The 23865-nt window shown below is 44.1% G+C and overlaps 1 protein-coding gene across 1 annotated transcript in view; it reads left to right on the top strand.

Moving 5' to 3' along the window:
- PLA2G4A (phospholipase A2 group IVA) overlaps positions 1–23865 on the top strand; it is a 55316-nt gene that overhangs the window by 12907 nt on the left and 18544 nt on the right. The window contains exons 3-9 of the mRNA XM_027901968.1: positions 4502–4650; positions 6610–6723; positions 9059–9096; positions 11232–11373; positions 16991–17127; positions 20855–21077; positions 22256–22370. Coding sequence (XP_027757769.1) covers positions 4502–4650; positions 6610–6723; positions 9059–9096; positions 11232–11373; positions 16991–17127; positions 20855–21077; positions 22256–22370 — 918 coding nt within the window. The remainder of the gene's footprint in view (positions 1–4501; positions 4651–6609; positions 6724–9058; positions 9097–11231; positions 11374–16990; positions 17128–20854; positions 21078–22255; positions 22371–23865) is intronic.

Raw genomic sequence — 23865 nt, 5'->3', positions numbered from 1 at the left:
CCCCCAAGCCAAAGGCTTGGCATTCCCTGTAACACCTGAAACACAGGCAGCAAATAATCCATCAGCTCCTCTGGAGCTTCTCAGCTGCCTGCTCCATGAGAATGGGGGGCCTGCTGCTGGTCCCTGCGTGGGATCTTGGGGCTTCCCACTCCTTCTTTCCCATTTGATAAATGAATTAATTAATCAATTAGTGGTGCCTGTGTTCTCCTGAACACTGGAGACATCTTTTTCAGACCTTTGTTGGCCTCTCCTTTCTCTGGGGTGGAACAGAGCAAGGCTAAGCCAAATCTAACAACTCATTTATTTGTTCGTGTGGTTTTTGGGAAATGTTAATTATTGGTATTGACAGTTACTGAGAAGTACCATTTTAAAGAATTCCCTTTTTTAAAACTGGAAACATGAAACTGGAAACCCAATGATTTTAAAATTCATTACGTTTTTATCTGACCGTGGCAGAGAGACCAAACTGTATTTTCAAGCCACTGTGAAACATCTCATCCCGTGAGCCCTGCAAAATTCCCTGTTGGAATGGCAATTCAGTTGTTATTCAGCTTCCTCCCCTTTGGAAGAGAGAGAGGTCATCCAGCAGTTCTCAATATTTGTGCTAAACAAGTGGAACTGTAATGCAGGAAGCCAAAAAAAAAAAAAAAAAGGTGGAAAATAGACAGAGATGGTAATCTGGGACCTAGTGAGGTTTTATGAATGGGATTGCACTTAAAGGTCGATAAATTAATGGTTATTACTATTTTTTGTATATATATATATACCCTCCCAATATTATACATAATTGATATATTGTATTGGTATTGTATAATATATATGGTAACTGGTATATATATAATAATCCATACCAATATAAAACATATTGTCATTTATTAATTATAATAACAGTTAACCAGAAAGCAAAATTTTCCAATCAACCAAACTAACACAGTTCTTTAAGGAAGTTCTGCCACAGACTTGCTGGAATATTCCCATAATTGCTTTAAAATGGTATCTGGAGATGATGGGACCAGAAAATCTGGATCCAGTTTCTATAATGGAGGTGCATATATTAAGTGAAGTTAAAGTTAGTGCAGTTTTGTTTTGGATATCCATTGTGATCACAAGTGCTTATGATGTGCTCATGTGGAAAAAGAGTCAAGTCCTTATGGTGGGGAATCTTTTACAGCAAAACAGACTTTGAGATACTTGAAGAACTTTTCTTTTGACTTTTGATGGGCAAATGAGACAAATTTTAATGTGTGATGGTATTGGCTTCATCCTTGGTATTTTATGTTTGAACAGGCTTTCTGTAGTTTCTTTATGTTTGTTGTGCTGTTGAAATAATTGAAGTGACTGAAACATAAATTATATATCCAAAATATTAATTATATTAATATAGGGGCCTGCTGACAGTCATCTCATCAAATTATTAGCATAAGATCAAATGCTTTCCAGTCAGTGTAGGAAATTTTACAGGTTTCTTTAATAGACAGACTGTTAAACCATTACTCATTTTTTAATGTGAGAGTGTTTGACCCTAATTACTGTCCATTGTGTGTTTCACTTGGTGATTCAGAATGGAACTTAAAGGGAGAATCCTAAAGCAATTACTTAACCAGGAGATAAATCAAACGAGGCAAAGTGATGGAATCCTTGCTTTCTGCCTCTCAGCTGTTTCCTGAGCTGTTTGAAATAGCACTTTACATTCTGGCTCTACTTTTGTTGTTGGAAACCTGCGTTCAGCCCCTGGAGGATGCTGTAAATTGACATTATTATGGATGTTTGTTAATGAGCTTTAGGGTATGTACAGCTATCAGCTATCAGCTGCTGATTGCAGGACCCTCGTTGGCAGCAGTGCTGAACTCTTAGGTTCATTTTTGAGTGTGCAGGTGGGGTTTTAGATACCGAATTGTCAGTTCAGATGGATTTATTCCTGGGAGATCCCTCTGATCCCTGTGTCCCAGCCTTCCCTGTGCTGTTCCCTCTGAAGCTCTCCAGGAGCACTGTGACAATTCAGGTGCACTTCCTGTAAATAGCCAGAAAGTGCCAGGAAAGGAGGGATATGGAATTATCTCGTCTTGTGGCCACTGGAAATCCTTCCAAGGGCTCCCTGTGCCCTAACGTTGGGATGCTGTGGCAGAGGAGTCACAGGAGAGCACTTGTGTGAGGATCAGCCTGGAGCAGAGCTGAGTGTACAAACCCCTCATTTTCCTCAGAAGTGCCCTGAGGAACAAGGACAGATCCTTACACGTTGTTGATTTTAAGTCTGGGGGTTCTATTTCAAGTACTGGAGATGTTAAAAAAGAGCAGTTCCCTGACAGAGTTGTCTCTACATAGAATTGTTAAGGTGGGAAAAGACCTTTAAGACCATCAAGTCCAGATATAGATAATCCTCAGGTATAGATAATTCTCTTGTCTCGATTAAATTCACAAAACATCAGCTTTTGACCCATTAACCATAAAGATGCTTCCTTTTAAAATCAAAATATGGGTAACAGTGTTCTAGACTTCCCACTGCCAGAGGGCAGGGAGAGATGGGAGATTGGGAAGGAATTGCTGTCTATGAGGGTGGGCAGGCCCTGGCACAGGGTGCCCAGAGAAGCTGTGGCTGCCCCTGGATCCCTGGGAGTGTCCCAGGCCAGGTTGGACGGGGCTTGGAGCAACCTGGGCTGGTGGGAGGTGTCCCTGCCCAGGGAAGGAGTGGCACTGGTTGAGCTTTCTGGTCCCTTCCCACCCAAACCATCCTGGGATTCTGTGATAAGAGCAGTCACCAAGATGTTTTTACTTACATTTTCAGATAAGGTTTTTTTAACATTCCCTGGCAAATCAATTGGCAAATGCCCAAGCAGGAATAAAAGCATCCATGGAAAGGGGCACACACTGACTGTTCAATCTGCCTTTGATAGCTTTAATGTTTTGAAATACATGAAGTGAACTTTTCTGTTACTTGCCAGGTTGCTGGAAACTAGTTTTTGGTCCCCATCCAATAATAAGGATTAAGATTTTGATTAATATAGCTTTTAGCAATATCTTAATCACAGCATGCAGCGTTCCAGTGTATTTTCTCTTCATCTGAAAAAGGAAGTTATAAAAGAATAGATTTTCATTTTCTCAACTGTAAATAGCTCAAAAATAAACTTTGAAACATGAAAGGGCAGATGATTAAATCTTTGCCTTGGGTTAAAAGCTAATAAAGGCATGGAGGTGAGGGGGTGGCTTGTCAGTGCTGAGCTACCACGTCTGACTTTTCTAAGTTTAGTTGTTCTCTGCCTCAGGTTTAGCCTGGTAGGAAGTTAGTAATGGCATCTCTGTGCCAGGGGGCTAAGGTTTCCATGTGTTTGGGGGTTTTGAATATGGAGAGGAAACCATTTGGTGATTGTATTTATAAGAAAAAGATTTTTATAACATAAGGCTGATCCTATAATGACATGAAAAACTGAATGGAGAGGGATGTTTTGCCCAGAACTCTGTTCAGCACTGTGATTTCCGTAAAAAACCAAGTTTTTGTAGGCCAATTCAATCTCTTGGCAGAGCAAGTCTGTGTGACCACCAGCAATTGGCTAATTGAACTCCTTGAGAAGTTTAATTAGAATAAAATTGAATAGAATTTGCCTGGGTACATATTCCAGACCTCCTGAGTGGTTCCAAAAAGCCCTTATTTTCGTTATTTGGTTGTGGGTTTTTTCCCCCCCAAAGACAGTTGATTTGATTTGAAATCTGAGCAGTGTTTTAGGAAAATCTACCGTGAAGGACATCATGAGCCTTGACCTAATTTGACAGGAAAAAGACCCCTCATTGAAGAGAAAAAAAAGTACAAGCTTTAACTTGTTGGGAAGTGGATTTTTAGGGCTGCCAGGAGTGCATTCCTTGCTCTCAGGAATGACTATTATTAGACACATCCGATTGGTTCTGTCAGTGTGTGCTCCTCTCCCCCTGATAACTCTGCTCAGCTGTAGTTGCCATATCTCTGTTTCCAGTCAGTGTTATTCCAATATCCTGTGTAAATAAGGTCTTGGTTCTGTGGTGCTTGCAGTGGTTTCCCATCTGCACAGCTCTCCTTGGGCCGTGTGTCACAGCACAGGGGACTGACTGATTGCCCCTGGCATTCCCAAAACAGCAAAGGTGACAGAGGATCCCAAACTCTGGATCAAACTGCTTGTTTTCATTGTTCTGTGGAATACTTACTTCTGTGGCACAAGCCAAAGAAATTAAAGGTTGGAAAGAGAGGAAGAGATAAAAACTTTTAAAAACTTGCCTGCCAGTTGTTTGCATATTCCCAATAAACTTGACTCAGCCCTAGTGCCATTCTGTTTGTGCAGGGCTTTTCTCCTCCTCCGTTAAATCCCAATTCCTGCTTCTCTTTGGGAGATTATTACCACTGTGCCATTACCTTGATGTAACTTAAATAGCTGCACACTTTCCTGTCCTGGAGCAGGAGGTGATCTGTGGTTTCACATAATCGTACCAACAGCTATTAGAACCCAGAGTGGAGTTTTCCCCTGTGTTTTGCCTGCAGTTGACACTCCAGATCCCTACGTGGAGCTGTTCATCCCCACCGCCCCCGACTGCAGGAAGAGAACCAAACACTTCAACAACGACGTCAACCCCGTGTGGAACGAGACTTTTGAGTTCATCCTGGACCCCAACCTGGAGAATGTCCTCGAGGTAAATCCCGGTTAGCAGTGCCTGGAAAGGTGGAACACAGCAGCTTTGTGCATGTGTGGCATCTGTTGTCTCGAGGTTCCACCTTTTTGTTTCAGCCATGGTGTTGTATAAGTTGAATTATTCAAGGAGCAGCCTTGAGAGTCATTCTAAGCCGTGCCTGTGAGTCACCTCTTGGACTGCTCCTGAGGGATGGTACTTACTATTCCTCACCTCAGCCATCATTTACTGCCTGCTTCCTACACTGATTCAGCTGTTGCAGACAGGGAATAGGTGGGGCTAAAGTCAAGTCTCTGCCCATTCTTTGCTTCCCCCTGAGGAGACAGAAAGCAAAAGTGTGGTTGTGCTGTCTCCTCCGTGCCTGGAGCCAAGGGCTGGGAGCCCACCCAGTGCTGTTCTGGGGACCACTCCGTGTGCAGGCTTGTTGGTTTAAGCCACTGTTTAATCTTGGCGTGTCAAGCCTTTGCAGGTTGTGTACAGAAGATGAGTGTTACATCTAAGGATTTTACAAGCAAGCATTTCAGGTTGTCTCTGGTCCTTTGTTAGCTCTGCTCTTGGTAGGGAATGGCCCTGACACGTGCAGTCTCCTGAGCCAGGCTCGTAGAGTTCAGCCTGAATTGGCCAACTGGGACAGAGCTGTAGCCTGTGAAGGTTTTCCTTGACCTTGTGACCATCATCCCTTGGGTCTGAAATGGAATTATGCTTCCTACAAGCTCCCTGTGTTCTGGGGAGAGGGATGGGCCCCACAATCCCCTGACAGGCTCAGTGGGGCACGGAGAACTGTCACATTCATCCTGCTCTAGGGACAGGTGATGTGAGGGAATGCACGGTGGCTCCACCACAGCTCTGCAGGAAGCAGATGAAAGCCATTAAAATAATAAGTTCTGCCCTAAAATACAGTTCATCATTTCAAAAAGTTGCTTGTGGCACAGGATGAAGAAGATTCTTTGTAGCTGAGAAGAGGCTGAACCCAGATGTAGCAACACCAAGTGATTGTATCTTGATTCTGTTTGTTTAATGCAGAAGATACGGTCCAAGCCACAAAGAGATGATATTTTAGAAGATACAAATCCACAAAGTGGAAAAAACCATAAGTCAAATGAGTCTGAAAAACTCGTTTAATAGAGACTGTGGAAATGGTAATTTGAAATTCTTGCTGAATGTCTTACTTGAGGACTTGGAAGGCAGTCCCTGGGGAAAAAAAACAGACTGCTAGACCTGGATCCACGTGGATTAGAGCAAAAGCATGGTTTGGTGTGCTGTGGTATCCACAGACATCTTTGGAGATTATCACATTTTGGAGGGTATGTGCTCTGACATGGAGAGTAGGAGAAGAGACTTGAAGGTCTGGCTGGATACAGAGAAAAGCTTTGTGGTTTTTTTGAATGCTGCACACTTTGCCAAATCAGTGCTATAAAAGTCTTGATCTGTACACACAAGGGAGTTGGATTCAGTGATCCTTGTGGGTCCCTTCCAACTTGGCATGTTCTGTATGGATTCTGTCTAAAAAATCTTGGTCTATACATCCAAGCCTGGGATGTGTGGATTCTGTCTTCAGTGAAAAGCTTGTTTTTTGGCCTATCACACTTAAAACCATGGAAGGTTCTCTACAGGGAAGTTTTACGAACTGGAAATTTGAAGTAATCGTGTGTTTTATGTGTAGAATGCGAAGTTGTTATGCCTGCTTAGAAAGGTGGTGAGATTTATTGACAGAAAGAAGCTTGGATGAAAAACCCTTTGTAGACAATCCTGGTGTGCTCCTGCAGTTGAATACCTTGGAGGTGCCACCTGCACTGGCTGTGAATTTATCCTGTTGTAAGGAACGTGTCTGTTGGCACTGGGCATTGACTGGGTGGGTTAAGCCCATTCCTTTTCCATATCATTTTTATTTTTTTTTTAATTCTTACAGAATTAGAAAGGGGTTGATTGAGGTACAGTTGAATACCCAGCTGTCTTTTGTAGGTTACTCTCATGGATGCCAACTACGTTATGGACGAGACTCTGGGCACATCCACATTTCCCATCTCCTCTCTGAAACTGGGAGAAAAGAAGGAGGTCCAGTTGACTTTCAATGATGTAAGTCAGAACATTTGTGTCTTTGCCTTTTGTTGGGGCAGCTCTGAACAGGGTGGGAGGTTCTTCAAAGAACACCTCAACTGTTGTGCAGACCAGGATGTACAACGTTTTTGCTGGAGTGCAAGGAACACACTTGGCTTGTTCATTCCTGGATGGAGGGAGATCAGGGGCTGTTTCTGATCCCATCGGTCTCCCTCAGTACTATATATGTATGTTTTTTCTTCATACACAGCTGTTTTATGAATTCCAGAAGGGATTAGGATACATCATAGGGTGAGGGTGGCAGCCTTTCAGTCAGGAAATAGCTGAATATCTGGGGGCACACAGAGGCATCTCGGGTGAGGGTTGTTCTCTGCATACCCAGCTCTGAAGCTGAAAGGTCTGAAGTTTTCTAAGCATTCCCTGTTACCCTAAAGGCACTGTATTTATCTTCTTACAGCCCTGCTGAGAGCAGAATTGAGCAAAACACCACCACAGTTTTGTATGTCTTTAAAAGCCTGGTTTGAAACTTTCTCTTGCTGAACCAGTTTCTTCCCCACTTGATGCAGTTTAGTTTTGTGGCCTTGGTGCAAGAGGTTACTCAGGGTTTGCTGGCCAGTGCATTGCCCCTCCTGCTGATGCCTGTGGCTTCCACCAAGCTGTCAGGAATTCTTTTATTATTACATGTTTCACTTTCTGTGAGTGGCTTGTTGTAACACAGCCCTGGTTAACACGCAGCAGGGCAGTAACTGGATTATTCCCTTCAAACACGTCTGCAAACCAGATGGAATCACTTGAACAGGGATTGTCTGCCTGCACAGTGACTCCTGGAAATTGTTGTTAAATCTGTGTGGAATTGAGCTTGTTCTGCTTGTGTTACAGTCATGGAATGGTTTGGGATGGAGGGAACCTTAAAGCTCATCGGGTTCCAACCCACTGCCGTGGGCAGGGACACCTTTCAAATACTGTCTGCATTTCTCTTTTTGGCTGAGGTTTATTACATGATCAGAGGTCTTGATTTGTGACTGTTCTGCTTTTTCCTGTGTGACATAACTTTAAAAGTGTGCTTACAGCAAAGAACTGGTTTAAGGCCCATTTACTGGAAACCAGAGAGTTTCATGTAGAAGATTTAGCATTTAATTTGACTTAGCCTTAGGGTGGTTGGAATGTCTTTTTTTTTTTTTTTTAAATTGCTGCATTTTTGGAAGTTTCTGCATATTTATTTAACTAAGTGCTTCAGTAACTCTTGGACTTGCAGGGTGTGGGCTGAGTGCAGGCTCTGGTTCTGCCGGGCATGAGGTGAGGTGGTGAGAAAAAGCTGAGAGTTATAGGGGCAAACATCAGTGTAAAAAAAAGCCAAATACACTCTGAAATTTATAAGCAAATAGTAAGGGAAAATGAAGTCAGGCTGAGCCTGATGGAGACAGTGAATGCTTAACATGTATTCCTGAGGTTTCTGTGCCAGTCTGTATAAGGGGTAGAAAATGGCATGATATTCTCCATTGGAATGTTTCCCTCCAAGGGTTTGTTTCAGACATATTTTTTAAGCATTGGATCACTGTGTGGTTCCTGAAGTGCTTTCTAACTTAGTAATGTCAGGTGGGGGAGTAATGTAATTGTTACCCTGCCTTTGAAGTGATTCCTGAGTGACTCTTCACTCTGTTCCTTCATGTCCTCCCTTTGTTATCCCTTTGCCTCTTCTTTCTCCCACCTCCCTGCTGATTTGCAGTTCCCATTTGAGGATGTTCCTGGGCCTTGGGTGGGTCGGTGGGATGTGGGAGCCAGAGGCAGCTTTGCCCTTCCACACCCTGCAGCTCTCTGAGTGTCCTGTGGATGTTCAGTCTGGGGGGGTTGTAGCTCTGTTCCTGGTGATCACCTGCCCCAAACGAGGAGGATAATCCATGTAGAGCTGGAGGACAGTGGAATTAAGACACCGAATGTGTCATTACGAGGCTGAGTATGGAGTTTGCTCAGTGACCTGGCAAACAAGGGGCAGGAAAAACAAAGGATCACAAGTGGGTGAAGAGGATTAGATCCCTTCAGGCCAAAGATGAATAGCTCTGTCAGGGATTATCAGTGGAAGAAAGCCAAGGCAGTGGGATCTGATGAATGGAAGTCAGCACCTGAGCAACATTTTCCACTGTATTCAGTGCTAGTGGTGTGTTTGGGAATCGCACTGTGGGCTTTAAAACAAAAAAATCCACAGGAAAGAAACTCATTCATGTGTGTCAGAAATATCCTCCCCTTTAAAAAAGTGATTTAAAGGAATATTCTGATGGCAATAGATTATGCTCCAGGTGTCTTTGTGTTTTTTAACTCCAAGTGGTGTAACTGTATTTAAATCTTTTTTGTGTAGGTCACAGAAATGACTCTGGAGTTGTCTCTTGAGGTATGGTGAGTATCTCCTGTTTATAAAAAGAAGTGGAAAATGTATCAGCAGCAAAGGTATTTTTCATTTTAATCTGTTCATTAGACTTTTCAGAGAATCCTGGAGTATCCAGAGTTGGAGGGGACCCACAGGATCATCAAAGTCCCTGAGAATCCCACATGTGCCTGCTGTGATTTTCTTAAAAACATGTTAGGTAGAGGGCAAAACCTCCTTGTTTTAGCATAGAAATACCAAGTAAAAGTGAGGAGATTTTAAACCAGGTTTATTTTATAATTCTGTCGCTGGCTAAACACCATTATTTGGACTAATAAGCATGACCTTTCCAAATGTTTGCAGGCCCAAGGCCATCCCATGGGAATCTCTCACCCTGATTTCTTTTAAATGCCCTCCTTCTCAAGGGCTTTTTGTCTCATAAACCCACAGCCCTCAGGTTCAGCTTTATCCTCACTGTTTGACCTCCTGTGGGAACTTTGCATCCCACATGAACTTTCAGCAGATATGGCTGCTCCTTCCAGACCTGCCCCTAAACTGTTTTTAAAATTATTTCAATGTTAATGCCACATGGTGCTGAAGGCAGAGGTGAAGATTTAGGGCCAGGATTTTGCCACATGTGAGGCTCAGCAGATGCCTACTTTCATTTTTCCCTTTTTATGGGTAACTATAAATAGCAGCACTGAGCACTGTAAGCATTGACCTCTTTCCAAGTGACTCTGGAGAAACACAAACATCCCCCAGGGGTAATTTCTGCTCGCTGTTTTGTACTAGGAAAGATGCAGATGTGGGTGGGCCTCGAGACCACCCCTAAACCACCCAGCCTTTGAACATCACGAGTGTTTCTTATCTCTGACATTAAATAGGCAGAAGATGCTCGGTTCCATTTGCTCTTTGGAATATGTTAAACTAAAGGATCTGACCAAGTTCTGCTGCTGTTCTGATATATCTGGAGACTGTGGGGATGGAGTATCATATGAATCTTCATGCAATGTTGCTTCTAGGCAGCCTTTTTCCCTCTTTTTCTTAATCCCATTAATTTTTTAACCTATGTTTTTTTAGAAGTTTGATGAATCTGAGCCTAAATGGATCCTTTTCACTGTTTTTATGTTTTTCATAAAGCACTGGACAAATGCTGCGTGGCACCTGATGTATCAGAGGAGGCACAGCAAGCATTTTAAGCTTTAAATAGTAAAGCTAATAGGCCTAATAACTAGCTTAGTAAGTAGGGGTAAATCAGGGTCTGCAGCTTCTCCTGAGGGGCAGCTCCAATCCCTGCTCTGGGGAGAGCAGGGACAGCCCCCAGGGAATGGCTGGAGCTGTGTCAGGGCAGGCTCAGGTTGGATCTCAGGGAAAGGTTCTTCCCCCAGAGGGTGGTTGGCACCGAACAGGCTCCCCAGGGCAGTGGGCACAGCCCCAAGGCTGCCAGAGCTGCAGGAGGGTTTGGATGATCCTCTGGGGCACAGGGGGGGATTGTTGGGGTGTCTATGCAGGGCTGAAGGTTGGACTGGATGGTCCTCGTGGGTCCCTCCCAGCTCAGGACATTCTGGGATGGGAAGTTCAGTGGGGTGGGTACCAGCAGGGGTTTATCCTCTCTCCTCTGCTGGGAGGTGACTGGGCTCAAACCCTTGGAGTGACACAGGCTCAGTGAGGACTTAACTGGTCCAAACGGGGTGGCAAACTGTTCATCCTGCCTTGATACCTGAAATGGGAAGTGGGAGCTGAAGCTGCAGCTTTATTTAAATGCAGCATTGAGGTCCTTACACAGCCTTGTGTACATGTTTGAGACCAGAGTGTGGGGAAAAAGCTGGGCAAAAGGTTTTCCTGTGGCCTGCCAGTACAAAATTTGTGCTGTGGATTTAGAATAGTATGTGAGTGGTGAATTTACTTGCTGTATTTATTTTTTTTTTAGTGAGTTTTATATAAAATTCATATTTTAAAGACACAGTATTCCATTGTACTTTGCATCCATCGATCCATGGAAACAGCTGAGCAATCGTGTTGCACGAATAATAGAATTTATTTCATCTTACTAAATCTAATAAGGAATTTCTGCCTACTGCCACTGCCACCCGTTTCCCAGGGTGATACCTGGAATTTCTTTTTGGAATTACACCTTTTGTTAAAGCCTGTCTCTTTGGCAAACCAGCTCTTCCACAGATCTCCGGTTTAGCATGGCCCTGTGCGATGAGGAGAAGAAATTTCGGCAGCAGAGGAGAGAGAACATCATGCACAGCATCAAATCATTCCTGGGAGAGGAAAACAGCAAGAACTTGACCACTTCCCGTGATGTAAGTCTGGAGAGTTCACACCAAGCTGAGCATCACCTTTGGAATGGTGTATTTGCCTTTCAGAGGAGTGACTGAGGTGTGTGAGGTAGAAGAGTTTGATGTGAAGACAAGTTATAGTAGTGAGAAAACCTCTTTTTCTGCATGAACATACAGTATTTAGGCTGGACAGTAATTTCTTTTTCTTGGCTGTAAATTTATAGGTTAATGTTTAAGGACAAGGGGGAATAGTTTTAAACTAAAAAAGGAGATTTAGATGGGATATTGGGAAGGAATTCCTGGCTGGGAGGGTGGGCAGGCCCTGGCACAGGGTGCCCAGAGAAGCTGTGGCTGCCCCTGGATCCCTGGAAGTGTCCCAGGCCGGGTTGGACAGGGCTTGGAGCAACCTGGGCTGGTGGGAGCTGTCCCTGCCCAGGGCAGGGGGTGGCACTGGATGGGCTTTGAGGTCCCTTCCAACCCAAACCATTCTGGGATTCTGTGATTCATTTGCACTGGCACCTTAAACAAACTGCTCTAACTCTTCCCATTTGAATTCCATGCTTTGTGAAGGTGTTGGCTCTGAGAGGAGATTGCCATCTGCAAAATGCCTCGAGGGTGTGTGAAATATCTGCTGCTCCAGGAGCCTGGGATGGCTGTGGGCACCCACCCAAGGCAGAATCTGCCCCTGCATGCTCAATACCCAGCCTGTGCTCTATGACCTTCATGTTAAAAGATTAGGCAGGAAATGAGCTGTTTTAATTTTAGAATCAGCTTAGAAATGATTTTATTCTCTTTGTTTCTTCTTTTCCTTTAGCCTGTTTTATTGGATTAGGATTATGAAGTTTATTTCTTTGATAACATGAGTTAATTTAGGAGACACCTGGCACAGATCCACTGATTTTGTAGCAGCTTTTCCATTCTCCTCTTTCTTCCTTGCTCTGCTCCCAGAATTGTGGTGGGAACACTGTGTGTATGTGGGGCATGTCAAGCAATGAACAGAGTCCATGAATTAATTGGGGTTGATTAATTTACTGCCACTGATTCCTTTTGTGCATTTTAATAGAAGCAGAATGTGACAGTCTCTTGCAGCCAACACTGAAGAGTTCCATTTAAATTTCTGTGAAGTTTTGAGCGGGTGGTAAATGTTTTATTGTTGTATACTTTTCAACTGCCAACTCTGTCTTGCTTTGTAAGATGTGCTTGTGTGAGCTTTCTGAGGAAGATGAAAGGATTTAGCAAGTATTGGACATACGTTATTTGTAGTGAGATAAATTGGATTGTGAAAGAACATTTTCGAGGTTTCTTAATTTTCACTTCAGTTATTTTTATCTTAACACATCCAGATCTTACCAGAGTAGGTATTTATCAATGTGACACTGGTCTATTCTGTAGCAGAACAGTCCCCTTCTCAGAAAGGATGTGGATGTTCTGCCAGGACCCAGTTAGAGCTGGAGTGATGCTCAGGCTGATGTGTGGGAATTATCGTAAAGGCCAAGTAAGACTTCGTGTTCTTTTTGTCCTCATCTTCCCTTGGTATCCCTCACTGCCTCAAATCCTGCAGTTTTATCAGTTAAATTGCATCCTCCCAGACAGTAATTGTAGGTTTATCACCCCCAGGAAGGACTGAGGGGATGGGATCCTCCCGTTTGTCAAATGCCAAGCCTGTATTGCTAAGGTGACTTGTCAGGATTTTTAACTGCTTCTAGCAATGAAAAAAACCTCTTTTTGTTCGAATTAAACTGTAGTTTTACTTTTATTGCTACAGATGGAAGATAGCAGTAGGATTTATGGCATGTTTGGAGTCTTAACATGAAGTCAGGAGACGTATTGAGTAGTCTTAGCTGTCTGTGAGTCTTGATGAATCTTAAACAAGCCACATTTAAAGTTCACCCAAGTTGCTTCGTCAGTGAGTGGCTCCACGTGTGCCTTGCAGGGATGCTGAGCGACTTCATTACCTCTGAATTAATTAGACATCCCTGGATGGGCAAGTGATTAGTTCCAGATTTCCTTCCTTAATCCTGAGGCACATTCTGCAAACACAGGGGAGGAGATTCCTCGTACCTGTGTTGTTGCTCAGTTTATTTTTATAATTCCTCTTGCTTTGAGCAGTTTTCTAAAAATACCGTAATCACTGGAAGAAATCATACAGTTCCTTGTCACTGGATTTGCAGAACTGTTTTTTAATAATCATTTGTGTGCCCTGTGGCAGTTTTTCCCCACCACAGGCATTCAGACTTTGTGCACTGTGTTTCCAGGGCATTTGGATAAAAACCTCTGCATCACTCATTCCCAAAACCGGATTTAATATGGTTTACCTTCTTTGCTTCATTACTGGAAGATAAGGATGAGATGCCTTTTTCAGGGCTTGCTTTTCTTAAAGCATAAGTTGTTTGCCAATCCTTTGCCATTTTGTGTCCAGTTTGGTGATGGAGCAGCCGGCACCTGAGATGAGGTGCCTGTCGATTGAAGTGGAGCTATGCAAGGGCATGGAGTGATAAAGCTGAGGGAGGGCAGGGTCAGATGGGATATTGGGAAGGAATTGTTGGCTGGCAGGGTGGGCAGGCCCTGGCACAGGGTGCCCAGAGAAGCTGTGGCTGCCCCTGGATCCCTGGAAGTGTCCCAGGCCAGGTTGGATGGGAATTGGAGCAACCTGGGCTGGTGGAAGGTGTCCCTGCCCAGGGCAGGGGTGGCACTGGATGGGCTTGGAGGTCCTTTCCAACCCAAACCATTCTGGGATTTGATGCTCAGCCAGTCCACACTGGATCCCAAACCAGTACAGATGTATGGACAGAACATTTCGTGTTGTTAAAACATTCAGTGGAGTGTGTTTGGAGGAGATCTGAGCTGTTTGCTCACAGCTAGTGGTGTCCCTCAGCACTTTGCTGTGCAGACCAGCTTCAGGAAACGCTGGTTCTGGTGTTCACAAATGGGCACAGCCATGGAGAATGGAGGCTGGTGGTGTGGCCAGAGATCAGAGCACTGGGCTTTTGTCTCCAAGACTTGTCAATTCAACTCCCTTTTCTGCTGTTGACTCACGGCATCACTTTCACATGAGTCATGTACCCTTCTGGTTTGAATTTACTGATGTGCTGGAATGGATTTAGTACCTCTGCCCGAGTTTCACTGGTTCTCTGCAAAGGACTTGGGGTTCAGGGCATGTCTGTGGAGGAGTGTGGGTGCCTTGGTATCCTCTCTTTTTTCCCTTCTTCAGTTGGAAGGTGGCTTCCTGGTCCTTTGCCCTGTGTGCTCTGGCTGCAGCTACGTCCCCTCTGCCTCTGCCCTCTTTGTCCTAGAGGGCAACATGTAGGATTGGTGTATTTGATTTCAAATTTTACCATTTCATGCCCTGAATTGGAGCTAAAAAACTGCCTTAACAAACCTGCCTGTTTCCTCTGCAAAGCAGGAAAGGACTCTGAACCTTCATCACGTGACTTATGCTGTAAGTCATCTTTATTCAGTGGGCTGAAATAAATCAATTAAATGTGCAGCAGATGCTTCTCTTCAGTTATTTGTTTTCCTCATTTAAAAGTTTTATTTACTGTGCAGAGCCATGGGGTAGTGGAGGGGCTCAGCCTGGAGAAAAGGAGGCTCGGGGGGACCTTCTGGCTCTGCAATCCCTGACAGGAGGGGGGAGCCGGGGGGGTTCGGGCTCTGCTCCCAGGGAACAGGGCCAGGAGGAGAGGGAACGGCCTCCAGCTGGGCCAGGGGAGGGGCAGGGGGGACAGTAGGGAAAATTTCTTGCTGGAAAGGGTGTCCAGGCATTGGAAGGGGTGGAGTCCCCACCCCTGGAGGTGTCCAAAACCCGTGTGGATGTGGCCCTTGGGGACATGGTTTAGTGGTGACCGTGGTTGTGGTGCTGGACTGGCAGTCGGGTGTGATCATCTCCGAGGTCTGTTCTGACCCTAACAATTCCCTGATGGTTCTCTGATCCACATCCCCCCCGGTATATCCCCCCTCCCCCGTGCAGGGCTCTGTGGTGCCCAGAGCTCCTGTGGATGCAGCTGACAGGGAGTGTTTGCAGTCGGATGTTGGTGACTCCGCTCACCGTTTGTTGCTCATCTCCATAACGGATTGCTCTGCATCCTGAAGGACACTCACACTTTCCCTGTGCTGCTTCCCCCACGAGCAGAGTGGCTGAGCAGGGCTGCTCTGGGAGTGCTCTCACATACCCTTTCCAGGCTTGCACCTGCAAACCACCGACTCCAGTCTGTTGGGATGTGTCTGGTCAGGTCGAGTGGGCAGCGGTGGTGAGGAGCTTTCAGAGCCTAAGGTGCATTATTAAAGGTGTGATTACTGACTCTGCTCCTCTGTTCAAAGCAGCTGCTCCACTGTTGGGGTGTTGGCTTAACAAAACAGGCACATCCTAAATCCTTACCTGTGCTTTGTCATTTTTTGGATAGATATTTATCTCTGGAGCTGTGTGACGAGTGCTGGTGCCAGGGAATACCTGTGGTTTCTATTACTAACACTTGTGAGGGTGATCAAGTAATGTTACTGCATCAAGAATAAGCAGTTTGGGGGAATGGGAGCCTCTCAGCTTCCTTAGTTGTTGTTCATGGTCACGTCCTTGTGACAGTGTGCTGTCAGTCTCCAGGGAGTGTTGTGGTCTGCAGGAAGGACCAGAACTCAGGAACCACGTGCATCTTCTCTTGTAACTAATCCCATCTATTGGCACCTTAAATTGCCTTTCAGGGAGGATTTTTGACAGATTACCAGTTTGATCAGATAGGGCCTTTCTGCCCAGCTGTGCAATTCCTTTAATGCTTGGTAACCACCGAGAGGTTTTTGCTTTATTACCACTGAAGGGTGGAAAATTCTTCTGGGTTTTGGAAGCTGGGAACCAGATGGGCCCTTTGCTTAGACCAAAACACGTGACAGTGGTAGCAAGTGAATTTTGGTTTGATTTTGCCTCTTTTTAGATACTTGTACAGTGGAAGGGAACAGCCTTGCAGTCAGGCTGGGAAGTAAGAAGGAGAGAAATAGAAAATTAAACCCCTGTAGATACATTTTTAATATGGGGTCACCATGTCTGCTTGTGTCTCTTTGGGTAGATGAGAAGTTATTCAGATCCACATAAATTCCTGTTACCTCTCTGGTAGTTTTTGCAAGGTAGTGGTAAATTTGAGACTATGCTATGTTGTAATATCAGATGTTTTTATTATAAAATGTCTTTTTAAACTCCTAGCCAAAATAATATTTGTCTCTTCTGTTTCTGATTAGTAGCTTTTACTGCTTTTGGCTCTGTCACAAAGATATGAATTGGGTTAAAGCTGGTGTTAGAATTGCTTTAAAAATTTTTGTGGTCTTGAAACCAGATAGTTTATTTAATAACTAAATTTAATATCTTCTGTATTTTGGATTATGGATAAGAGGAACAGACGTTTTAAAGAAATTTTGACTATGTTTTGGCTTAGAAATCTTGCTGCAAGTGGCGACTTCTTCAAATAAATTCTAATTCTTCTGAGGGACAGGCTGGGATTGTTGGGGTGTCTGTGCAGGGCCAGGAGCTGGACTGGATGATCCTTGTGGGTCCCTTCCAGCTCAGGACATTCTGGGATTCGGTGGCAGCTAATGTTTATTTACCACTTGTCAGCGTTGGTGGGAGCTGCTGTGGTGATTCCCTGTCCTCTCCTCTCTGCAGGTCCCGGTCATAGCGATCCTGGGCTCGGGAGGTGGATTTCGTGCCATGGTGGGCTTTGCTGGAGTCATGAAAGCACTTTATGAGTCAGGAGTTTTGGACTGTGCCACTTACATTGCCGGGCTCTCTGGATCCACCTGGTAAGGGGCTTTGTCTTTTGGTTTGCTGCAGGTTTTCTTCAGGAGGCTCAAGAATGAATTTTCTTGAGGGCTGACTTATTTCTGTGGTTAAAATCAACAGCAGATTTTAAACATGCACTGTCAGCGTGGAAAAGAGATCCAGACACAGCTCTCTTGCAGCAGAGTGGGGCAGGTCACTGGCAGAGAGCAGGTTTGGGTTGGATATTGGGAAGGAATCGTTGGCTGGGAGGGTGGGCAGGCCCTGGCACAGGGTGCCCAGAGAAGCTGTGGCTGCCCCTGGATCCCTGGGAGTGTCCCAGGCCAGGTTGGACGGGGCTTGGGGCAACGTGGGCTGGTGGAAGGTGTCCCTGCCCTGGGCAGGGGGTGGGATGAGATGAGCTTTAAAGTCCTTTCCAACCCAAACCACTCTGGGAGTCTCTGATGTATGGAGGTGTTCCAGAATGCCTTGAAGGGTCAGGACATCTCAGGATCCAGGGGATCTTCCCAAGAGCTTTGAGAGCAGGAATGGATGGAGAGAGGTGCCACACATGCACCCCCCCATTTCTGTATCAACCCCCAATACTGCATGTGATAGGACTGTGTAAATGATACATTCATCTCCATAATCAGAAGATTAGGAATTCAGGCTGTTGCAATAAACTCAAAGTATATTTTGTGTGTTTTTTTATGTTCCTGATGAAATGTGGGGGGAAAAAAATCCCTTATGATTTGAAGCTGATGACTCAACCAATCCAACATGGGGAAGGCTTTTCAGAGCTTCTCTGAAAGATCTTTTGCTCCGTTTCAGACCCAGTAGTCCCCTTCCTCGTGGGTTTACTGGGAATGTCTGGGGCCTGACTGCCACGCTTCAGAGCATCCCACTATGGATTGCCTTTGTCTTACTCCCACGGTCACTTTCATTTAGAAATTACATTGGCTTTTAGTCAGATGGGAGTGAAGATCTTCCCAGATGCCTCAATCAGGCTGCCCTGATGAGGTATGATGTCCTTATGTGTGACTCAGGGGGTGCTGCAGCCCAGTAACAGGAATAACATCCCCAGGAGAAGATCAGAGTGATGTCAGTGTGGGTGAAAGGAGCCTGCAGGCAGCAGAATGCTTTGAACCCCAGAATTCTGTCTGCCTTAACCACCTGTGAGTGAGAAGGTTTCTCTTCTCCCTGCCCAGTGCTGTGAACCTTTTACCTTCTTGGCTCTCGTAAAAACCATCCCAAATTACACTTCTTACAAGCATCTTATTACAAACATTGAAACTATTTGTTTGGACGTTTCTGAGCTGAAATGATGTAACATATTTAAAAGGTGTGTCACTTTTCATCAGCCAAAGCCATCTGACAAATTCCATTTAAACTCCTTAACATCCCACTTTTTTCATTCAGTAAAAACATGGCAGGCTTCTTTTTGTCTAGCAGTAAAATTTGGTTTTAATGTCACTGGGTCAGTTTGCAGTAGAGGATTTTGTATCCTAAGACAATTTTGAACTTTTTAAAGGCAAAAATATGTGTCAAATGTGTCCCAAATGTCACAAAACAGGATTTTATCCTAACTGTACCAGTTTGAAAACTGGAGCTGCATCTCAATCCAGTTTAGGGCCACCTAGTACAAGAAAGGTGTTGAAAACCTGGATGAATTCCATGAGAGTACCACCGAGGCAATCAGGGGACTAGAGCTTGTGAGGAAGTGGGGAGAGATCTCACTGTTACCTTCAGCTTCCTGATGAGCTGTAAAGAACACAAACTCTTTTTGGAGACACATGGAGAAAGGACAAGGAGTAAACTGATTAACAATAAGAAATCCATTTTGCAGTGAGTGTCCAAGCTCTGGAATATTTTGACCCATCCTGGCTTGACTGGGCTGGGTTTGGTGTCATCCTCTCTCTGTCTGACTCAGGGGATGCTCATCCAAAAGCAGAACTTGACTGAGCAACCTGAGCTGACTGAAGTTGGCTCTGCATTGGGCAGGAGGGTCCTGTCAGTCTAAATTGTAAGATTATGTGAATGTCTCTTTTCTAGGAAAAGACTTTTGTTGGAATAGCTGAATATAAGCGAGCAGGGAATCTGCCTGGGATGAGTTTTATCCCGTGTTTTAACTCTAGGGAAGCACCTGAATTTTGGTTCTACACATTCTAACCTCAAGACTTAAAAATTTCTTTGAAACAGATAGTGACCAGTCCTATTCCTTGTGGGGGTTTTTTTGTCAGTTATTTTCCATTGTTTGGAGCTTGCTTCCCCAATTCCAGACTAACTGGAAGCTCTCAGAATGCCAGGAGGTCTTGAAATGCCAGGAGTGTCTGTGAACTAGAGTAAGTCTCTCCTTCAGATTGGACCATAAAAGGCTGGCATCCCTGAATCTGGGTTTTCTGTCGTTAGTGCTGGGGGCAGATTTATCCCTGTCCATTGAGAGGCCTGGATGTCCAGAGTTGTGGAAAGCAGAAGACATGATTTGGCTGGATGAAGAGCAGTGGAGTGTGAGAAACATGGGCTGTGTCTGTAGGGAAGGGTTTGTAGTCCATGCCCTGAACAGACCTCAGCCTGCTGGTTCTGAGGACTCCTTTGGGAAAACGCATAGCTGATGTAATGTAAACCTGTCAAATCTGTGTGAGAATAGATTATCTGAACTGCTTCAGCCAGAGACAGATATTGGAAGCTGTTGTGTTTGAACAAATTTGCTTTTGCTGTCTGATGTCACCTCTTCAGCCTTTCCTTGCTTGATGAACAAATAAATTGACACTTTGACACTCCCTTTTCTTTTTTCCATGCAGTCTAGTACTTGGGACTAATGCTCTTTCCTTTTCTTCCCTGAAGGGTGGAGAATTCCTTTCCTGGCAGGAGAGGCAGGTTTTTGCTTGTCCCCTCAGCTGCATGCCTAACCTTGGAGCAATGCATTGACCTCCCTGAGTGTTTCTGTCATCCCTCTTCCACCTTCTGCTGATTCTCCAGCCTGCACTTCCCTTTCCCTGCTCCCATGGAAGCTGCTGCTGCTGCTGCACCCAGGAGCTGACGTGCATGCTCAGCTTTGGAGCCTGGGCCAGAATCCTGAGTCAAGTTCTTGCATCACTTGTGGGACAGATAAACTGCTGGGCAGTGACCTCAGGGCCAGGCTAACTGAGTGTGTGTCTGAGCTGTGCCTGCACTGTGGGATGTGTACCTGAGCCAGGTCACTGGGTAAATAATAGTAAATCAGCCTCTGGGAGATTAGGACAGCCTATCTTGAGTCTTGGTGTTGCTTAATGCAGCCAAGTGAAAGCCATGGTTTCCTGCATGTGTGGCTAAACTTTGTTTTTGAGTAAACTAAACTTGTCTCTCAGTAACAAAAATCAAGATAGGTCTCTTCTGGATCCTCCCAGGCAATTAACTCTCTGCACAGGTTGTACTTGCTGTGCTTCAGCTTGTTCTGGGAGCATCTAGATCCTGGGAAGCAGGAGCTCCTTCTTCAGCTTAAGGTGATTCTTTCTGCTATCCCTCAAACAGATAGATGGGGACACTTTAGGCATTTCCATCATACACCTATGGAAATGTTTGCCCAATGTTGGATGGTTTGCTTACATGTAGAACAAATAGTTTAGCTTTCTGTGCCTGGAGAAAAAAAAGAAAGGACAATTTACTGTATAAATGGTAAATAGATTACCCTGATTTGATCAGGAATTGTCTCAGATTATTGATGAGTTCGCTGTAGCTCTCAGGCAGCTGCCACTGGAGCAGGTTTGATCCGTGGCCCGTTTTCCATTGCAGGTACATGTCAACTTTGTACTCACACCCAGACTTTCCAGCCAAGGGCCCGAAGGAGATCAATGAGGAGCTGATGAACTGTGTGAGTCACAACCCCCTCCTGCTGCTCACTCCTCAGAAAGTCAAGCGCTACATCGAGGCCCTGTGGAATAAGAAGAGCTCGGGGCAGCCCGTCACCTTCACGGATATCTTTGGAATGCTGATAGGGGAAACACTTATCCATGATGTGAGTTCCAGGCTTTTCTTGTCACTCTTGGAGCTGGGAAATTATTGCGTAGCAACCACTGTTACTGCCTTTTTTTTTTTTTAAATGACCTTGGTAACATTTGCCAAAACGTGTTTAACAATAGAAATATTTAAAGTTACAGCTGGGCAGATACTGGATAAGACACTTGTAAAAGGCCCTCCTTGCTCTGGGGGATGAACTCAGCCTCTGGGTACTTACAGCAAGCTCTTGACATTGTGTGTCAACATTAAAATTCCTGCTCAAACCATTTCAACAAAATTTACACTGTGGTGTGACCTCTTCATGCACAGTTTGCTATAAAAAAAAGCAGCATTTGCTTAACAGAGTGCTAATTTCAAAGTGAAAGATCCACATCTCTATCTATTTTTATGTGGTTTTCTGAGAAAAGAGACAACAGGAGAGCTTCATACTGTTGTATTTTTATTATTCAACAATCCTGAATGGATCAGTTAGGGTTGGACGATCCTGGCTAAATCACAAACACAAAGTTCAAATGTGTCAGGTGAGCAGCAGTTGGGTTTGATCTGATGGCAAGATTGAAATGTGTAAATAGTCACAGATGTGTTTTATGCACTTGTGTCTTTCATGAGCATAAACTGTTATCAGGCTTTAAACACTTAAAATACTGAAAAACAGGCAACACAGCAGAGGGCAGGACCTTGCTTTGTGCAGCGATTCTGTTGGCTTTTTGGCCAGGTTATTTTGGCTTCTGTAACGTGCCCTCCTTTCATCTTCCTCTTGTGTCCTCTCCCACTCCTTCCTTCCTGAATTGTGCAGCTAAAGGCAAGTTATTTCCTTTCATCAGTTCTTCCGGTTTTCTTAGAAGTAACTGAGTTTGTCCATTTTCCTTCTCAAATTTCAGAGAAAGGAGGGGTCTGCCAAGTCTTTATATAAATGTAAATATAGAAATATATTTATATAAACATATATAAATCTAGTTTAGAGAATATATTATATATTTTATATGCTATATGAAAATAAGCCTATATTTATATAGAATATATAATAGCATAGAATTATATTTATAAATAGGCTATATTAATAGTTATATTACATATATATACTGATAAATCCAGATATATATATATATAGGGATATATAAATATCAGCAGACCTGTACAGGATCTGTTTGGAACTGATCTCTTTCTTTCCTGCAGAGAATGGACACCACTTTGAGCGACATGAAAGAGAAAACCAACAATGCCCAGTGTGCCCTGCCCCTCTTCACGTGTCTCCACGTGAAACCAGACGTGTCAGAGCTGATGTTTGCAGGTATGTCTCCAAGCTGGGTGTTGAGTCACTTGTGGCAAGAAGAGAGAAGTGTGTGGATGAGAAAAAAAACCCCAATTTTTTAAAAAAATACTTCTGAGACTAATTGTGTGGCTTCTGGGAATCTGACAGCAGAGTCTGAGGACAGGGTGGCTCAGGGATAAGTGATCACATACACTGAAGTAGGTGAAAATACAGATATATATATATATATATACACACACATGCACATATATGTACACATGTATTTGTGTGTATATATGTGTGTATATATGAGTATCTCTGTGTTTATGTGTAAATATGTGTGTGTGTACATATACATCTATATGTGGTAGGTACATCCAAAGCAGGGGGAGCAGCAGGTCCCCTGAGATGGCACTGGATGGGCTTTAAAGTCCCTTCCCACCCAACCCATTCTGTGGTTGGGGATCCCTTACTTGGGTAGGTGGATGTTTCCTGCTCTGGTGCAGGATTAGCACCAAGGTTACAGGGCTGTGGAGAAGAGGCATCAAATGGGTGTATTTGTTGTGGCACACCATGGAACTGAGCCTTTTCTTGCTTTTAAGATGCATCTTTTCCTGTAGATGGAGAGAAAACAGCCTATATTTTGGGTCCACAACCTTTTGTTTCTCTATCATTCTTGGATTTGGAGACTTTTATTCTTAGACCATTTTGTAACCATTTTTTTTTTTCAACCTGAAAATAAATCTGACACCATAACAGCCCTGAGAAACGGGAAGTGGTGGCCAGGTTTTGTTGTGTTCAAAAACTGATTTCCTAGCAATTGTTAAAAAAAATATTCCTTCCCCATGAAGGAGCTGAGCACAGGATGAAAAGGAATCTGGTGTCTCGAACAGGGAAAAACTGCTTACCATTGGTGTATCAAACACCTAAAGGGAGATGTGTTCAGTCATACAGGATTATTCCCCTTTCTAGGAAGGGTGAAAGTAACACTTACACTTGATGATCCTGGAGGTCTTTCCCAACCTGAGTGATTCTGTGATTAAACTGGAACAAATAATTTAGATATATTGTCTCCTTTTTAGCCCTTGCCCAGTGTGAAGGTGCTGTTGGAGATGCAAAAGGGGCTTTTGCTCTTATTTAATCCATAGGTTTTGATCCCATCTAGAAACCTCGGTTGAGAGGGGGTCCAGTTGTGCAAGATGCTACCCAGGATGTGTCTGTGTATTTCTAGCTCTATACAGGACTGAGAAGGGAAGTACCAAGTGGTTTGCCCCAGGTTTAAAAGTCATTGTGTTTCCTAAAATAGCTATTTGGAACAGTTGTTCTCAGAAGTTGAGGTGTAATGGGAAATGAGGTGTAAATTAGGCTAAATTTTTTGTGGGGAAATGTCTTTAACTTTCCTACTTAAGAAACTGATACCTTTTTATTGGAAAATAGGAGCCTGTTGAGGTTTAGATGAGCTTCTGTTTTCTGCATTGCTTATTTAATGCTTTAAGAAACATCTTTAGTTAATAATGACTTTGTCTAAGCAAGA

The sequence above is a fragment of the Empidonax traillii genome, unplaced genomic scaffold, assembly GCF_003031625.1.
Source record: "Empidonax traillii isolate 1590-97213 ecotype Southwest subspecies unplaced genomic scaffold, ASM303162v1 scaffold827:size534266, whole genome shotgun sequence".
Classification (NCBI taxonomy): domain Eukaryota; kingdom Metazoa; phylum Chordata; class Aves; order Passeriformes; family Tyrannidae; genus Empidonax; species Empidonax traillii.
Note: the sequence above shows the minus strand (reverse complement) of the source record. Positions and strands in the feature narration are given on the sequence as shown.